Source organism: Amblyomma maculatum, chromosome 6 (genome assembly GCF_055883805.1).
Source record: "Amblyomma maculatum isolate TAMU_Amacu chromosome 6, ASM5588380v1, whole genome shotgun sequence".
Taxonomy (NCBI): Eukaryota; Metazoa; Arthropoda; class Arachnida; order Ixodida; family Ixodidae; genus Amblyomma; species Amblyomma maculatum.
In genome coordinates, this window is record NC_139349.1 from 121,859,154 (window position 1) to 121,873,978 (window position 14,825).

A 14,825-nucleotide genomic window follows, 5' to 3' on the forward strand; every position below is an offset into this window, starting at 1 on the left:
CATGCGTAATCAGGGTGTAGATGAGCCATTGGGTAATGTTCTGCCAGATGCTGTCAGTGCAGTGTGTGTTTGTCTTCCTCTTTCACCGTGGCTCTAACGCTGTTTCAATACAATGTCCAACTAACTCGCCCAACAATCCACCTTGCTGCCAGATATTAACTGCAGCTACTCAGCATACTTGATACAAGGTACCAAGTATGCTGAGTAGCTGTAATAAATATCTGCGATATCTGAGTAGCTGCAATAAATAAAAATTCCATATACAAGGTAATGACACTTTCATAAGGGACGCAGCTATACAAGAAGGTACGATCTCTCCTGCACTATTCACAGGTTGCTTAGATGAACTCTGTACAGACCTGAAATGGAAGCAGTGAAAAAAAATTAAATCTACAATACCTTAATAAGAGTCTCTTGGGTGGTGATCTTGATTTAATTAAAAACATTAAGGACAAACTTAAAATAGCATATAAAGCCTAATATAAACAAAAGTAAAGGTTATGCTTAAAGCAATGATCAAGAGCTTCTGAGGCCGGAGCACTTTTCGATAGGTGCGCGTAGTTCGAAGTGGTGAGGTAATACATCAACGCAGGAAAAGTGGTAACTGCTCATAAGGACCACAAAATAGGTGTAAAATATTTGCGTGGAATCATTTTATTAAGCACTCTCACATAATGGATAGGAGTTTACTAGAATCATTCTATTGAAATGTACACACTTTTCTTAAGTGTGCTCCCCTATTGGGCAGAAATATCAAGACTAGCTGTAGAGTTAAATTTAAATTGAGGAAACTCAGAAAGCTACGAAACTAATAACGATAGATATTTATTTTATTCATTGATGCACATACTACAGACCATCGGTGAGGTCCAAGCAGGAAGGGCAACAGCAGTGAACAATGATGATTTAGGTAGAAAATTAAGAGGGGACGGAACCCTATATATAGGGTCGGAAGCAAACGATACTTACTGATGTTGTAGTCATAGTCAAGAACAAATAGGAGAAAGAGAAACAATTATATTGTCACAAAAATCATGGAGTTCGGTGAGTCATGTGGGCTCAATGAATTTGTGGCTACGTAAAGGGCTAACGATGTCGGATTCACATGCCTTGTCTTCGCCCGCTTAGCATGGGCACGGCATGTAATCCGATAACAAGGTAACCAGTGGATAGTGACCCACTGGATTGAAAGGGAGAGCAAGGATACCAGAAAAGGGGAGAATGTTACGTGGACAATGATGATTAGGATGCTTCCGAGGATTATGTAGCCCAAAAAGGTGAAAACCGGTAGAAAATGGGAAACGTTTTTGCCCACAGAAGTCGGAATCATGTTCAGCACTAATTTTCTACACACATGGAACATTCACTACGCAGTTCCGGTTGCAAGCCTGTGGAACGAGGCCACTATTCAAAACGCTGATGACGTCGTCTTTCTCTCCTGGAGTTGTACCAACAGCAGCGTCGATTACATCCAGGTATGATCGAGCAAGTATATGCATACGTCAGTGTCTGTAGATAATACTCGACATTGAAAATAAGATTAAATTACAGACAATATACTGGATGTGCAACAAAGCATACCACGCATTCCAGCTCTGTAAAATCTACAGAGCTCGCAAGAGTTTCCTGACCCTGATTGAAGTAATTTTATTGGGTGGTACTACAGCTTGCAATACGCGCAAAGCATTGGTTTGTGGTTCGGTTTCTGAGGAACCGCAGTCGTTGAAAAAAAACATTAACTACATATGAAAGATAGGTAATGTGATTCCGGTGTTGTTGGATGAGTTCAGTTTCTTTAGGCACCTAGAAGAAGCACGATGCCTTCATGGATGCCCAAATCTCAGCGTGTTTAATAACCCATGCTGCGCCTAGATTATCGTCATCTCAAATTCCATTCGCGTCTAATGAATCACGAGCACAATGCTATCGCATGACCGTCGTAAGGTTCGTTTAACTGTCCGAAAATATAGCAGGGCGCTGCAAGTAAAATTTCAAATTATCATTTTTGATTTAACTTAGCCTCAGTAGCGTATATACTTTCCTCGTTTACTTTAATTCTTATGTCGTATATCGGCAAGCATTGCTGTGGATATTTGTCCTAGGATACGGAGGTTAATTGATTTCACAGCATAATATGTGAGCACTTTTTCAACCCTTGAGTACCTTAATCATCAGCCTAGTCACCCCCTAAGGACCACAACTGCATATAGTCACGGTAGCTGGCAGAGAGTGTTTTGATAACAGGTAATAATGAAAAGCACGAAGTGTGGCCTCTACCTGCTTCTTGATAGCATAACGTTTGCTTTCTAAAAACCTAGAGATACGAGTTGTAAACTATTTTGGAAGATCACTGGAAAAGATTGAAAATATGTTCAAGTGACAGGTGAATCGCCATGCACCAGTGCCGCGGGAGAATGTGTTTGTTTTCAAACGTACCTTAAACATTAGATGCATTTACCGAGGTGTAGCTCTCTTTATAGACGATTACCGGTTAGTATTTGTGAGATATTGAAGTATATTTATTGTACGAAGAAGCTTAGTATATTCCGTGCAGCCACATGGTCGCGCGGTGCCTTATTGCTCTGTTTTTCATATCGGGGCTGTGTATAATATTGTGGCTGATTTTGTTGAAGCAGTGAATAGCAAGAAGCGGAGGTGCCCGGACGGCTATTGATGCAGCACTATTGATGCAGCACTGTGCGCAGCCAGTGAACAAACTATGGCATCTGCATGTGCACTTGTTTCGTTAAATTATACCACACCAAATGAGCGCCTGACTCTTCACTAAATATATATTTTCAGTGTGTTTCATGACTAGCGATGTAAGTATTCCACTTCCTGCACTTTCACTAGCTTCAAAGACTGGCGTCACTATATGGTCACGGGCTATGCTTAAAAAATTAGAAGGGTTCAACGCTACTGAACCGAATACGGAGTGAAAGCATTCGCTGCGGGTAATCGAGCGTTCTTCTTCTTCTTCGCCAGTCCACAGTGAAGCCTCGCTTTAACCAAGCCATATGAACGTGCCTTAGTGGCCTCGAGGGGTAACATGAATACAAGGGTCCTGGCAGGCTGACTCTGACATAACCGTCGACCCCACGTGAAACAAAAGACCCCACTTGGCAGCTCATGCCAGGGGACCACAGACACGGATAAGTACACGAACAAGTACATGAACACGTACACGGACACGGACACAGACATGGCATACAGCGACGAGCGGTTAGACCTGGCGTAGTATCGCTTTCGCAATAAAAACCAGCAGGAATAATACTCTGCGTAATATTAAGAACTGTTCATAATTGTAAAACAGCGCAAACAACGGTACACAAGAACGAGAAAGACACGAGACGCGCGCTTACTCTCAACTAAGTTTTTAATGCCAAACCTTGGCGCCTTTAAAGGAAAGACAGTACATTCTACGTCACACTGAAGTCGATGAAATCAAACCAGAAGGCAGAGACACGTGCGACACTCAAAGGTCACCAATAAAAGCTATCTCTTTGTCATTTAGAGTGACAGATGGTTTGCTTATACGTTTTGAATCTTGACTGATATGGAAGGCTTCCATTATTTCCCGCGTTGTCTGATTGCAGTGCTTGTAAAGTATATCTGTTCTTCACCATAAGGCTGTGCAAATTCCCTTCTTTTTCATTGTTTCACAATTCTTGCAGTAGCTTACCAGGTAAGATAGTTCCTTGTTACTGTCTAGATTATTTTTGTGCTCGAGCAGCCTTTTATTTATGCAGCGTCCCGTCTGCCCAATGTATCGGGCTCCGCAGGAGAGCAGAATCCTGTAAACAACTCCTTTGCGACCTTCGACGAACTTGTCCCTATGCGCGATGCCACACCCGTTCCATTTTTCTGACCGCTCCCTTCTACTTTTGGATTGCCGGACATACCTGTTTATGTTTGATGGGTGCTGATATGGCTACATTCACATCGTACCGTCCTGCCACATTTTGTAGCCCATGGGTGATGCGATGCAGGTAAGAACTGTGCACCTAAGAGAAAATATGCCAGTTAATTCCACAAAACTAAACTTAAAGAAAGCGGTCTCCGTTGGATTCATTGAATGTACAGTAAAGTACAAGAAATCATCTTCCCTTGAAATACATCGAAACCTGCTTGTGATATATAGACGGCCGGAGATTTTATCTCAGTGCAAGTGATAGGAGGGCTTCACGCGTGATGTTTGATATTTGGTTGGGAGTCTTGAGACTGACTACCGCGAAGGCAAGTAGCACAGAAATATGAATACATACAGAGAAAGCGTCGTGCATATGAAATTACTGCTGGCACTCGTCAGCTATGCGCTGGTCAGTTTCAAGTCTGTCAGCCTCCTGTGGGCTTCAGCCTTGCACCTTTACGGAATATGATTTGGCGGGAGATTGTTCTCAGACGCAGTCACACACTGTAGTGGCCTAAATATGTGGATGCGTATTGGAGCGGGGCATGCTTCATAAGAAAATAACGCTAATCGAGCGGTCAGGGGCTACAAAAACTTTCTTGCAAGCTCCGAATCCTGCAGCCATTTAAAGTAAACTTGCGTACCACTTAGGCGAATAGAAATAGCATGCATCCTTTTTCACATCGGCAGCATCTATCGGTTCTTCAAAAAACGTAATCAAGAAGAAAATAAAATGCTCCTAAGGTCAAATTCGCTCTTCACACTCGGAGGTAAATCATTGCTCATCACTCATATGGTGGCTTGCACCGAAAAACGCCACAAAAATTATTTAAATTACGACCAGCTGATGGCATATCACATTTACAAGGAATCTGGCCTGTTGGACGCTGTGTACTGAAGGGTTAGGAAATGCGATATGCATGGGCCATCGGGTTCTCTTAGTTTTCCATCTAATTTATGTTCTTTCTTCTTTCGTTTTTATGCACAGTACAAGACAGATAATGTGGACTGGATGACCTGTGGCGTGTACGCCGATTGCGAAGCTACCGTGAACGATCCTCGAAGTGCAGCTCTCACTAGTGGTGACCTGAGGCTCCTCCTCCAAACACCGCCCCAGGACCAGTTCCATGTTTTCTTTCGCTGCTGCAATAGCTTTGGATGCGGACAAGCGGATAGCGTTAAGATAAATCCGCACAAATCAGGTATGAAAATCAGCATATTTTGATGCTTCCTATCATGTCTCTCATCTGGTTTTTAAGTAAAAACCTAGAGATATGGTTGAATTATTACTTGAAGCCTGTGTTTACCAATCGACCTTTGTGAAAATGCCATCTCACATTATATTCGCTCTTTCATGTGTTATCTACATTTGGCGTCGTATGTCCGTATTGTCAAACTTAAGTTCTATGGAGTATAGGTTATCATCTCTTATATACATGTAACACAGCTTGGCTCGTTTAAACAAGCAATTCTCCTATTAATGCCATAAAGCAAAGACACTTCCTGAGAAAAGCGTCAGTACATGAGGGAGGCGAGACAGCAAAAAAATAAATCAAAACCGCGCTTCACGCGATTTCGGCCAGGCAAATCTGCCTGGTCCCAGATCCCAGATCCATTCCCAGATCCTTCGGAACGGGAACGCATGTTTGAGACTATGTTATTGCGAGGTAAAGCGCGATCTGCCCGTTCAAAATAAAGGACAAAGCGTGAAGCGAACTTAGACTGGATCCGGTTCCTGAAATCTGGCTGTCATTTTCTCTTCTAGCGGAAAAGCGCGGTCGTACGAGTGCGTAGTTGGAAACATAAACAACGAAGAACTTCATAACGAGGCAGTATCACGTGACGTGCTACATCCGACTGCTCTTGACCGAACAATATCGAAAGATGAGAGCACATTTTACTTGCAGACACTATGCTATACCAGGAACGTAATTGAAAAGCTCAAAGGGGAAAGCAAGGGTCGGAGTGCGACGAAATAGATTGATTATGGTGGCTAAACGCCTTACTCCAGGCTGTAATAAACAGCTGTACCCTTCAGCGATCAAGATGAAGTCAGAAGTAGGGAAATTTAGACGTATGCGCTGAAAACAAGGGGCAATGCCATGGCTGGTATGGGTAAGCTGGTCAAAGTGCCAGAGGAGATCTACAATTAGCTATACAGTAACGGACGATATAAGGACAATAAAGAGAGTAGCAGTGGTGCGGACCATTGAGACGTTAGGGTGGTAAAAAATAAATACCAAAACAATACAAACAATTAGGAAAAAAAATTTACCTGAAGAAATTCATGTAATTTTAATCTCATTCAAGCACAGCGGAGAGACCGTGAAAGAGGCACTGGAGCCACGTACAAACAATTGCTCGTTTTCTCTTGAGTGCTGCAATCATCAAAGAACGCTAACAATTTTCACTCCGATGGAAAGGGGACGTCAGACCAATCAGCTGATCATCAGTGGCGTGAAACGATTTTAGTAAGGTAATCGGTAACTACATTGGGAGCAAGCGTATACTTCAAACGTCAAAGAGATAGGCAGGCATTCCTAAGAGCTGCTATTGGAAACAGTTACAATTAAAGGCTGATGGGGACTAAGTTAGTCATCTATAATTGACTGATGACATTCTTTTGCAAGTAACTCAGGGAACTGATTTGAACGCATGATTGTTGCCGTCCACAGACAAATCAGAATTGTGTCTACAAATAATTGTACACAAGACTAAATATGTTCGATACCGTCGTAAAGAAAAAGCAGTTTGCGATAGATAGCAGGGTGCTGATAGTGGTAAACAAATAAGTCTGCTTAAGACGAGCAGTTGCCTAAGATAAGGATCTCGAATGGAAGTACTAACTAAAAAAAAAAAATTGGCAGCGGCTTAGATATGCTAAATTCGGTTATGCGAGCACATGCTTTGTTATGCTTGATATTCTGTGTTACTAAGCCAGGTTAGAGGGATATAAAGAACATGTTTTTTTTCATAGTTTGTTGCCATTTGGCATGATTAACAACGTCAGTGAGATTATCAGGCGCATCTCGTCGTCTACGTGACCGTCCAGATGGCGGAGATGGTGCTAGATGACTCGCTTCATTCTTTGCGAAACACTGCGAGGCGGCTTTCGTTATGTATCCTGTGGATCATCAAATTCGGATGAGCGTATACGATACATAAATTTAACTCTGTTTCCTAAACGTGGGTCCTCTTTGGCGGGGTGGGAACCTGAAGCTAAACGCCTCACGCCTTTATTTAGGAGAGTTGCGAAATGCGTGGTTTCGTGTAAATGCCAGGCGATCTAGCGCCGCCAGATCTGTGTTCCACAGCTGCGGCGGCAATTTATGCGGCACGTCACATGGCTGGGAAAACCTCCAATCCTCCACTTGAAGGTCGAATGTACCACGCAGATAGCCTTGGCACGGTGAGAATAGTAAAGCGTTCTCTTTAAAATCAGACGTGGCCGCTGCACACTTGGCAAGTACTCCGTGATTATGAGCAGCAGCAGGAAAACATACAACATTTCTTTCTTGCCGGTGCACGCCTAAGGCGCAGAAATGTGCAGACATACGAAAAGAATACAGCTTAAATTGACCACCACATAGATAGTTATGGAACAGAACACGGAAGCTATGACTTGAAGAGACAAGAAGTCTGTACAGTGGATCAGGGAAACAACACGATTTAATGACACTTTAGTCGAAATCATTAGGACGAAGTCATCCCGGTCAAGGAATGAAATACAAAGGTAAGATAACCAATGGTTGTTAAGGATGTCAGAATGGATTCAAGGGAAAGAAAAGCTTAGCAGGTGACTTGAAAGTCAGGTGAGTGGATGAGATTAAGAAGTTTTCCGGGGTTATGTGGCTGCAGCAATTAGATGAAAATGGCGCAAGCCTTTTACCTGCAGTTCGTAGTCACACTAATGGGTAGCTGAATACTAAATTGCTTTCCTCAAAAACTTTTGGCAGCCCCATGGTAGAAAAACATTTTTGATCGCTGTCTCCTCTATGGTTGATAGAGCTATCATATTTGATAATGAGAGGAGGTGAGGGAAATAACATGGGTGTCACAGATTAATAGCCTTATACGAGAGTCGCACACGTTTGTGTAGCAGCCTTGAGACACCCTGTTGACAACCCTCGCATACACAAGTTCTATGAAGACGTAACAGAGCATGTAACCTATGCACGGCATTGTCCTTGAGGCAGTCATGTCACACTACTGAATTATTTGTAATGTCCGTCCTCCGAGCAGAAATATTACTGGCCGCAGTGCACGCTTTATAGTGGAGGGGGAAAGCAAGGAGCTGGTGTGTTTTGCGATGGCAGTGCATGTAATAAATTCGAGTTTATGGAATTTTCTGGATTCATCCAGTACGGTTTGCATCATTACCTAATGTGGTTTGAGACTGTAAACCCCATGAATCACAATCAACGTAACACATAATAAAAGACAGGAAGACTTGTTAGGTCGTTCAGAGTCCAAGCATCACGTTCAGAGCTCCCTGATACTCCTCTCAGCAAGTTGCGCGCAGTCGGAACACGGTTGGCTAACTGTACGGAGGAATATATGTCCATCACCTCTGCCACCACGTCACTTGGACATATTTTTCAGCGGCAGCGTCTTGTACAAAGCTGCTTTGTGCTAACACGCATCCATAAAGGTTTTTTGTGAGGGCGCGCTCAAAGGTTTTGGATTCGAGGGGAAGAGGAAACAACTGCGCAGCTTAGTTGCGGTCAGTATGAGTCATGTTTGATTAAACGGCGAAGAAGAGCCCACGAATTGCTGAACAGTGAAACGATGGTCATGGAACTGTTTCAAAGAAGGCTCCATAAACATGGTAGTTAAGCTCGGTATTTTATTTCAATGCTTTACACTAACCAAAATTTTTTTATCAGGCTACACAAATTCGACAGAAAGTTCTATGCCGAGTAAAGGTGTCTGTGTCGCGCCAGGTTGCAACGGTACAATGTCGAGTGGACGTATGTGGGCTGTGGAGGTCGGTAAACAGAGTGTTATAATGGTCTTTTACAGCTACCATAGAAGGAGAGCAAGTTTTGCGTTCTTGGGGCAACAAATTTTACCCGTGATTCGCAACGGCAAGCTACCGATTTACTCTGCAGGACAGCACGCTAGCAATTTTACCGCTACCTTAGCGAGAAGCCGCGAAGACAGAACGTTAGATTCCTGCTTTGAGCGAGTATATCGCTCGTATACAAGACACCAAAAAGACACCTCATTAATAGTGTAAAAACTATCTGCAGGCAAGTTTATAATGAACAAATTCCGCAACAAATCCAAGAACGGTGGTTTTTGACAATTCAAAAGAGCTATAAGTAATGACTTGAAAATTATGATGAAGGGCATACTATTGCATATTTGTGGGATAAAGCATTGTGGTATTACGCGATATTCTAGCGCAAAACAAAATTACTCAGGTTTAACTCGCTCTGAACTGGGCGTATTTTATGTTTACATAGATTTACAAACTGCCTGCAAATGGAATGGCGCATAAGAAACGTTTTTACCACGCCACGTAGAAAAAGCTTAGAGACCGTAATTTTTACTTTCAGCGCACTGCTGCCGGACTCGGCCCCCATTTCTATGAAGCCGATGACGGCACATGGAATGAATACTTTTCCTACTCCTAACTATTGTGCCTAATGTTCTTTACTATTTATCAGCCCTAAACTTAGACCCTCATTTATAAGAGGTGCTGCTAGTGATCGTTGAAGGACTCGACTATGAACGTTCAAATTCGCTTTTTGCAACTGGAAAGATACACATTATTTTTCAATAAGAAAAGAGGAGATATACACTGCGCAACTACTTAGTTCCAAGGCGGAGATATCACTGATTTCTCGTTATTACTTACAAAACAAATGATGTTTTGAAATATTATAACTTGGGGGAAGAGTGAAAATATATTGTTTTTCTTTCTGCCACTCTGTCATCCTGGCTGGGTTCAGGGGGAAATCGTAAGAATGGCTTGTAGCGAAATCTTGCAGTTGACCTCTGAGCGCCACTAAAGGAGAGAGAAAGATTGCTGAAGCAGAATAACAGCCTTGTGATGACAAAATAGCAACTTCTGAGCTGGAACTAGCCAAGTGGAGGCAGTTGTGGCGCTATGGTAAAATGTGCATAAGATTGCCATAATACGAGGTGGAATTTTGAAAGGAAAGAAAAAGTACAATTTGTCGCTTTTAAGCTTTAACCATAACAAAAAACGGGCACTCAATAAGTAAATAGAGGGTCACTGTGCAACTATGCGAAGAAATATCATGCAGTATAAGAGGTATTCTGCTACGATTAAGGCCATACATTTATATTTATGCATACGTCTATATTGCTAGAGATATACGGTGTTCTATAACTTTATCGAACCTCCGTTTGAAAAATTTTCCCACCTCAACCGGAAGCTCATTTAGGCTGAAACTCAGCACAAAGGTTGCGAGGTGTTGTCCCCTTCGTTACAAGGTAATTTTGACCATGGTGCTTACTTGGTTTGGGCGCGCATGATGAGAAACCAGAACCGTCTGCGACGAGACTGAGAAGCAAAAAACGACAGCACAGAGTATAGTACAGCAGAAGACGGCTCTGGTGCCATCTGGCGTCGCTTGAGGAAAGCGCTATAGTGCAAAAGCGCCGAGGCAAGCATGGCACGTTCCTGCAATGGTGCTAGATGGCGCCACGGCTGCTATTTGGAGGAAAATTTACGTTTGCGTCTTTTGCTCTCCAGTCCCGTCGCAGACGGTTCTGTTTTCTCGTCATGCGCGGCCAAACCAAGTAAGCACCATAGTCAAACTTACCTCTAAAGGGGGAGACAACAACGCGCAAGCATTCTGCGCAGTTTCAGCGCAAATGAGTCTCCAGTTGAGGAGGAAGAACTTTATCAAACAAGGGTTCGATAAAGTTGCAGAACATCGTAGAGTATTTATGTATGCGCCGGCATCCGTTTAAAATTTACCGTTGCGCTGTGCAGCTTGCCGCACATTTTAAGTGATGTGGTCGGTGTGAGCGGCGCTCCCACACGGTTGCCAATTGCGACGAGCGTGTGATTGCGCTAACGGGCAGTAAGATGTGAAAAGAGTTCCATTTATGAAGCGTTTGTGAGCGCTTGCTGCATGTTCACAGCTCGAATTGACCGCTCCCAGTGACTACCGAAAATTTATGGACGTTTCGATGAAAGCAAAGCCCAGGAAAAGAACCCGTGTGCTTAATATTGTCAGTGCACAATAAAACTCTCTAGTCATTCAGTATTAAACCGGAGCGATGCATGAGGGCATCCCTCACAGCACGAATTGCTTCGGGACATTACATGGCGTATAAAATACAACACAACTATATCAATGCTTGACGGACTCGAATTTTTTAGGGGCGTCATTCCACACCAGGCGCTGTGCGCAAAAAGTGGCGCTTGCTTATTCAAAATGTAGAAATCGTGCTTTCAAAGGATAGGCGTGTAATGCCGCGCAATGCACGCGCAGCGCTCTCCAACCCATAAGCAAAACTCTTTCGTGTAAAATAAAGGTGCCCGCTTCGAAGCATTTTGAACTGTGAAATGTAACTTCTCGTATTTTCCGTTTACAGGTCCACCTTCACTTTCTGCAGTCACTGTTTTCCCAAGTGGACGCAGCGCGCTATTAAGATATGTGCCTCAACGTTCAAGTCTGTACGATGGCATAGAGGTCACGTGGTACTGTGACGGCAACAAGGATAGCACATTTGTCAAAACAGTACCTCAGAGTTCTTATTACGACTACAACAAGGAGAAAACCATAAACGGTAAGCACCATTATGCGCAAATATATATATATATATATATATATATATATATATATATTATAACGAGCAACCTCCTTTCCCATTAATTGATCTGCTTGTAGCTTACGGGGGTCTCGGTTCCGGTAGTCTTGAAGCCATAGGTAGCGTAAGGGGGTTCTAGCACAGCTTTCGCCCTCGCTCTTGATCACGTTCTACGTGACGCTGACGGTAACAAAAGACGTTCCACGTCCGCCGCTACTGCTGAGGGTGGCGCTGGTGAACACTCTCAAGGTTCGTATACAGACAACATAAATACCCAAGCAAGTAGCAGGGGGGACAGCGGCTGATGTAGCTCACTTGGAAGAGCACCGGACGCGATATTCGGAGGTCGTGGATTCGGTTCCCACCATCGGCACGTTGTTTTTTCTTCTACTTTGTGTTTAATTATCTTTCCCCTAAACAGATTACATTAATAATTTCTGTGATTATCCAAGGAAACGCTAAAAAAAAAGGCAAAATACCATCCCCAACGCTTTCCTTGGCCTCGCCGACTGTTGGCTTCTTTCCTTCACATCTATATATATATATATATATATATATATATATATATATATATATACTTGGTTGCCTTTGTACGAGCTTGATTGTCAGATTCATGCGATTTAAGTCTATCCTCACCGCGCCCAAATGATCTTGTCCAATTCAAACAATCGCACGGAATACACCATTCCGAACGGTCATGGCCTCTTCTGGACAGGCAAGCCCTTTCAATGTGCCACATAAAGGTAACAGTAATTCAAAAATCAGGTTGGGCATTAGATTACGATGAGGTAATATTAAATTTAGCACGAACGTTGTCAATATGGAGAGCTCGCGGAGAGTGTGGCAACCAGGCTGCAGTACCCGTCTCTAACTGTCCTTTCTTGGCAATGACTATTGCCGCAATTTTTGAGTATTGATTCTTGACTTTGTAAGCACAAGCGACAGTTGTGCGCGAAAACATTGCGTCAGTTCAGCATATCTGATAAGACAGGGCTGATTGCTACTGCCAGCGCGGACGTTCGACAGATACCTGTCTATTCTTTTCTTTCCGCCGTTGTTGAAGAGGCCCACTCCTTTCTGGGGTAACTGTGAAGCTGTCGGCCATGTCGGCAACGACACTGTGCCACCAGATGTGCAGCAGACACAATTTTCCCTGATCTACTTGACATCGACCTTCGCAATGCACCGAATTGTAGGTTAGACGGCAGAGCGTGTGAAATCAATTTAATTTTTCGTTACTTGCTCGAGGGTTTAAACTACAATCTTCGCAAAACATAACATTCGTTTGAGATGTTATAGTAACCCAAGAACACAAAAAATGTGCGTACCTGAAGTTCTATTCTCCTGAAATCTTATTTATTTTAGTTACTCTTCTTGTATTATTTATTCGAGAAATTAAAAGTTAAGTTTTTTTTCCGCTTTCCTTAATGTTATCTCGCATGACTTCGTTTAATATGACTACAGGGTACTTCTGCGCCATTTACCACTAAATGATGATACACGAAATATATTCTGGGACTTCTACGGATCTGCAATTATTCCTTGGGGAGTAGTCTGCTAGATCAACTTAATTCAAATGTATTTCGGACAGACAGAAAAACTGGCCGGTGTTCATGACGAGTACCTCACTTCCGTAGGTTGACGGTCCTCTCCACATGCCCATTAATGAGCCGCCTGAATCAATCTTCACATTATAAATACATTCTAACCATGTCTCACTGTGTTTTCAGGATTGTCAACCAATGCCGATCAATGCGAGTTCGAAGTAGCACTCTTCTGGGACAATAACGGACAAAGATATTTCAGCTTTCCTGTCCCGGCCGTTCCAGCATAATTTCCTTCCTGTAAAAGAAGCGGAAACGCGAAAACTCAAGAGGGAGTTTAACGCTGTTTTTTTTAGGGCTCTCAGCGGAGAACAACAAAAAAAAGTTTCCAGCCATTTTTCTACCAAGCCAAGTAATTCCTTCAGTGTATTTTTGCACTTAAAATAATAAAATATTTTGTATGCTCATGTTATATGCAAATAAAAAGATCTGTACAGGCCATTCTCAGTGTGTACCTAATAAACACAGCATGACAAAATAAACGCATTATATTTCCGTGGCAATCCTCTTTCTAAAAAAACTCAAGTAACACCATCCCTCTCGCATTAAGGATTGTGTCAGTAATTCTAGCAGAAACTAGCGCTGAGCCTGCAGCCGAAGATACCTAAAGGTAATCAATCCCCAGCGCTACTGAAGAACAAAAATTTGACTGAGTTGCCTTGCATATGGCACGTTCCTTGTAGCCGCGTGTCATATTGTCTCTAGTAGCGTTTCGACTAAGACCAGAAAAAAACACTATGATTGCGAGCAGAGTACGGATAGCACCGTATTTCGAAAGCAACATGTATAAAGCTAAGAAAATATGCCCATTATAGCGGTCCTGGACCTAATAACTTCAAAGATTCTTTGCGCTATATGATATTTAATTTTTTTTATGAGTGCAGTATATAGCACCATACGTTAATATATCATTTGCAAGTTACTGCGGTCTAAAGCCGCTGCGCTGTAGTTGAATATCTGAAAAAGTATAAAAGTATAAATTCGTGTAATATCGCGGCCAGATATCGCGCCACATAAATCTTGTGAGCTGTGCGAAGAAATGTTCAGAAGTCTTGAGTGTTGAAGAAGAAATGATTAAAGGACGCAAGATTTTATTCTTGTAATTTCGAATAACAGGTAACAGACTCGATATAACACTGGTAAAAATGAAAAGTACCTCAATTTCAGCCCGCAGCTTGTCAAAAAGCACAAAAAGGCAAGGTTTTAACAATATAACCGATTTTGCGAGCTGAACCTCTTTAGCTTCGTGCTATTTCGTTTAGCTAGACGCAGCAATAAGTAAGAAATATAAAACTGCACAGCGTGATTCAAGTCTCTTGTAGATTGCGAACCAATAGGCGGCAAGAAAAATTACTAACCTGAGAGTGAAACTGAATACCGTGCATCTATATAAGTATATGAGGTTCGAATTGATCCTTATTACAAGAGTAAGTTCCGCTAAGCAGTGCCTCCTAAGATGTGCACAGTGGACAGCTTACAGCGTTGCTGCAAAAAACCGTAATAAACAAGAAGACCCC

At 42.6% G+C, this 14,825-nt stretch overlaps 1 protein-coding gene across 1 annotated transcript in view; it reads left to right on the forward strand.

Annotated features, from left to right (window-relative positions):
* The window catches only part of LOC146186685 (uncharacterized), a 49,735-nt gene extending 35,934 nt beyond the window's left edge, over window positions 1–13,801 (forward strand). The window contains exons 9-12 of the mRNA XM_084608082.1: window positions 1,375–1,475; window positions 4,899–5,112; window positions 11,489–11,683; window positions 13,435–13,801. Of these exons, the coding sequence (XP_084464208.1) occupies window positions 1,375–1,475; window positions 4,899–5,112; window positions 11,489–11,683; window positions 13,435–13,538 (614 nt within the window). The 3' untranslated portion in view covers window positions 13,539–13,801. The remainder of the gene's footprint in view (window positions 1–1,374; window positions 1,476–4,898; window positions 5,113–11,488; window positions 11,684–13,434) is intronic.
* The last annotated feature ends 1,024 nt before the right edge of the window (window positions 13,802–14,825 follow it).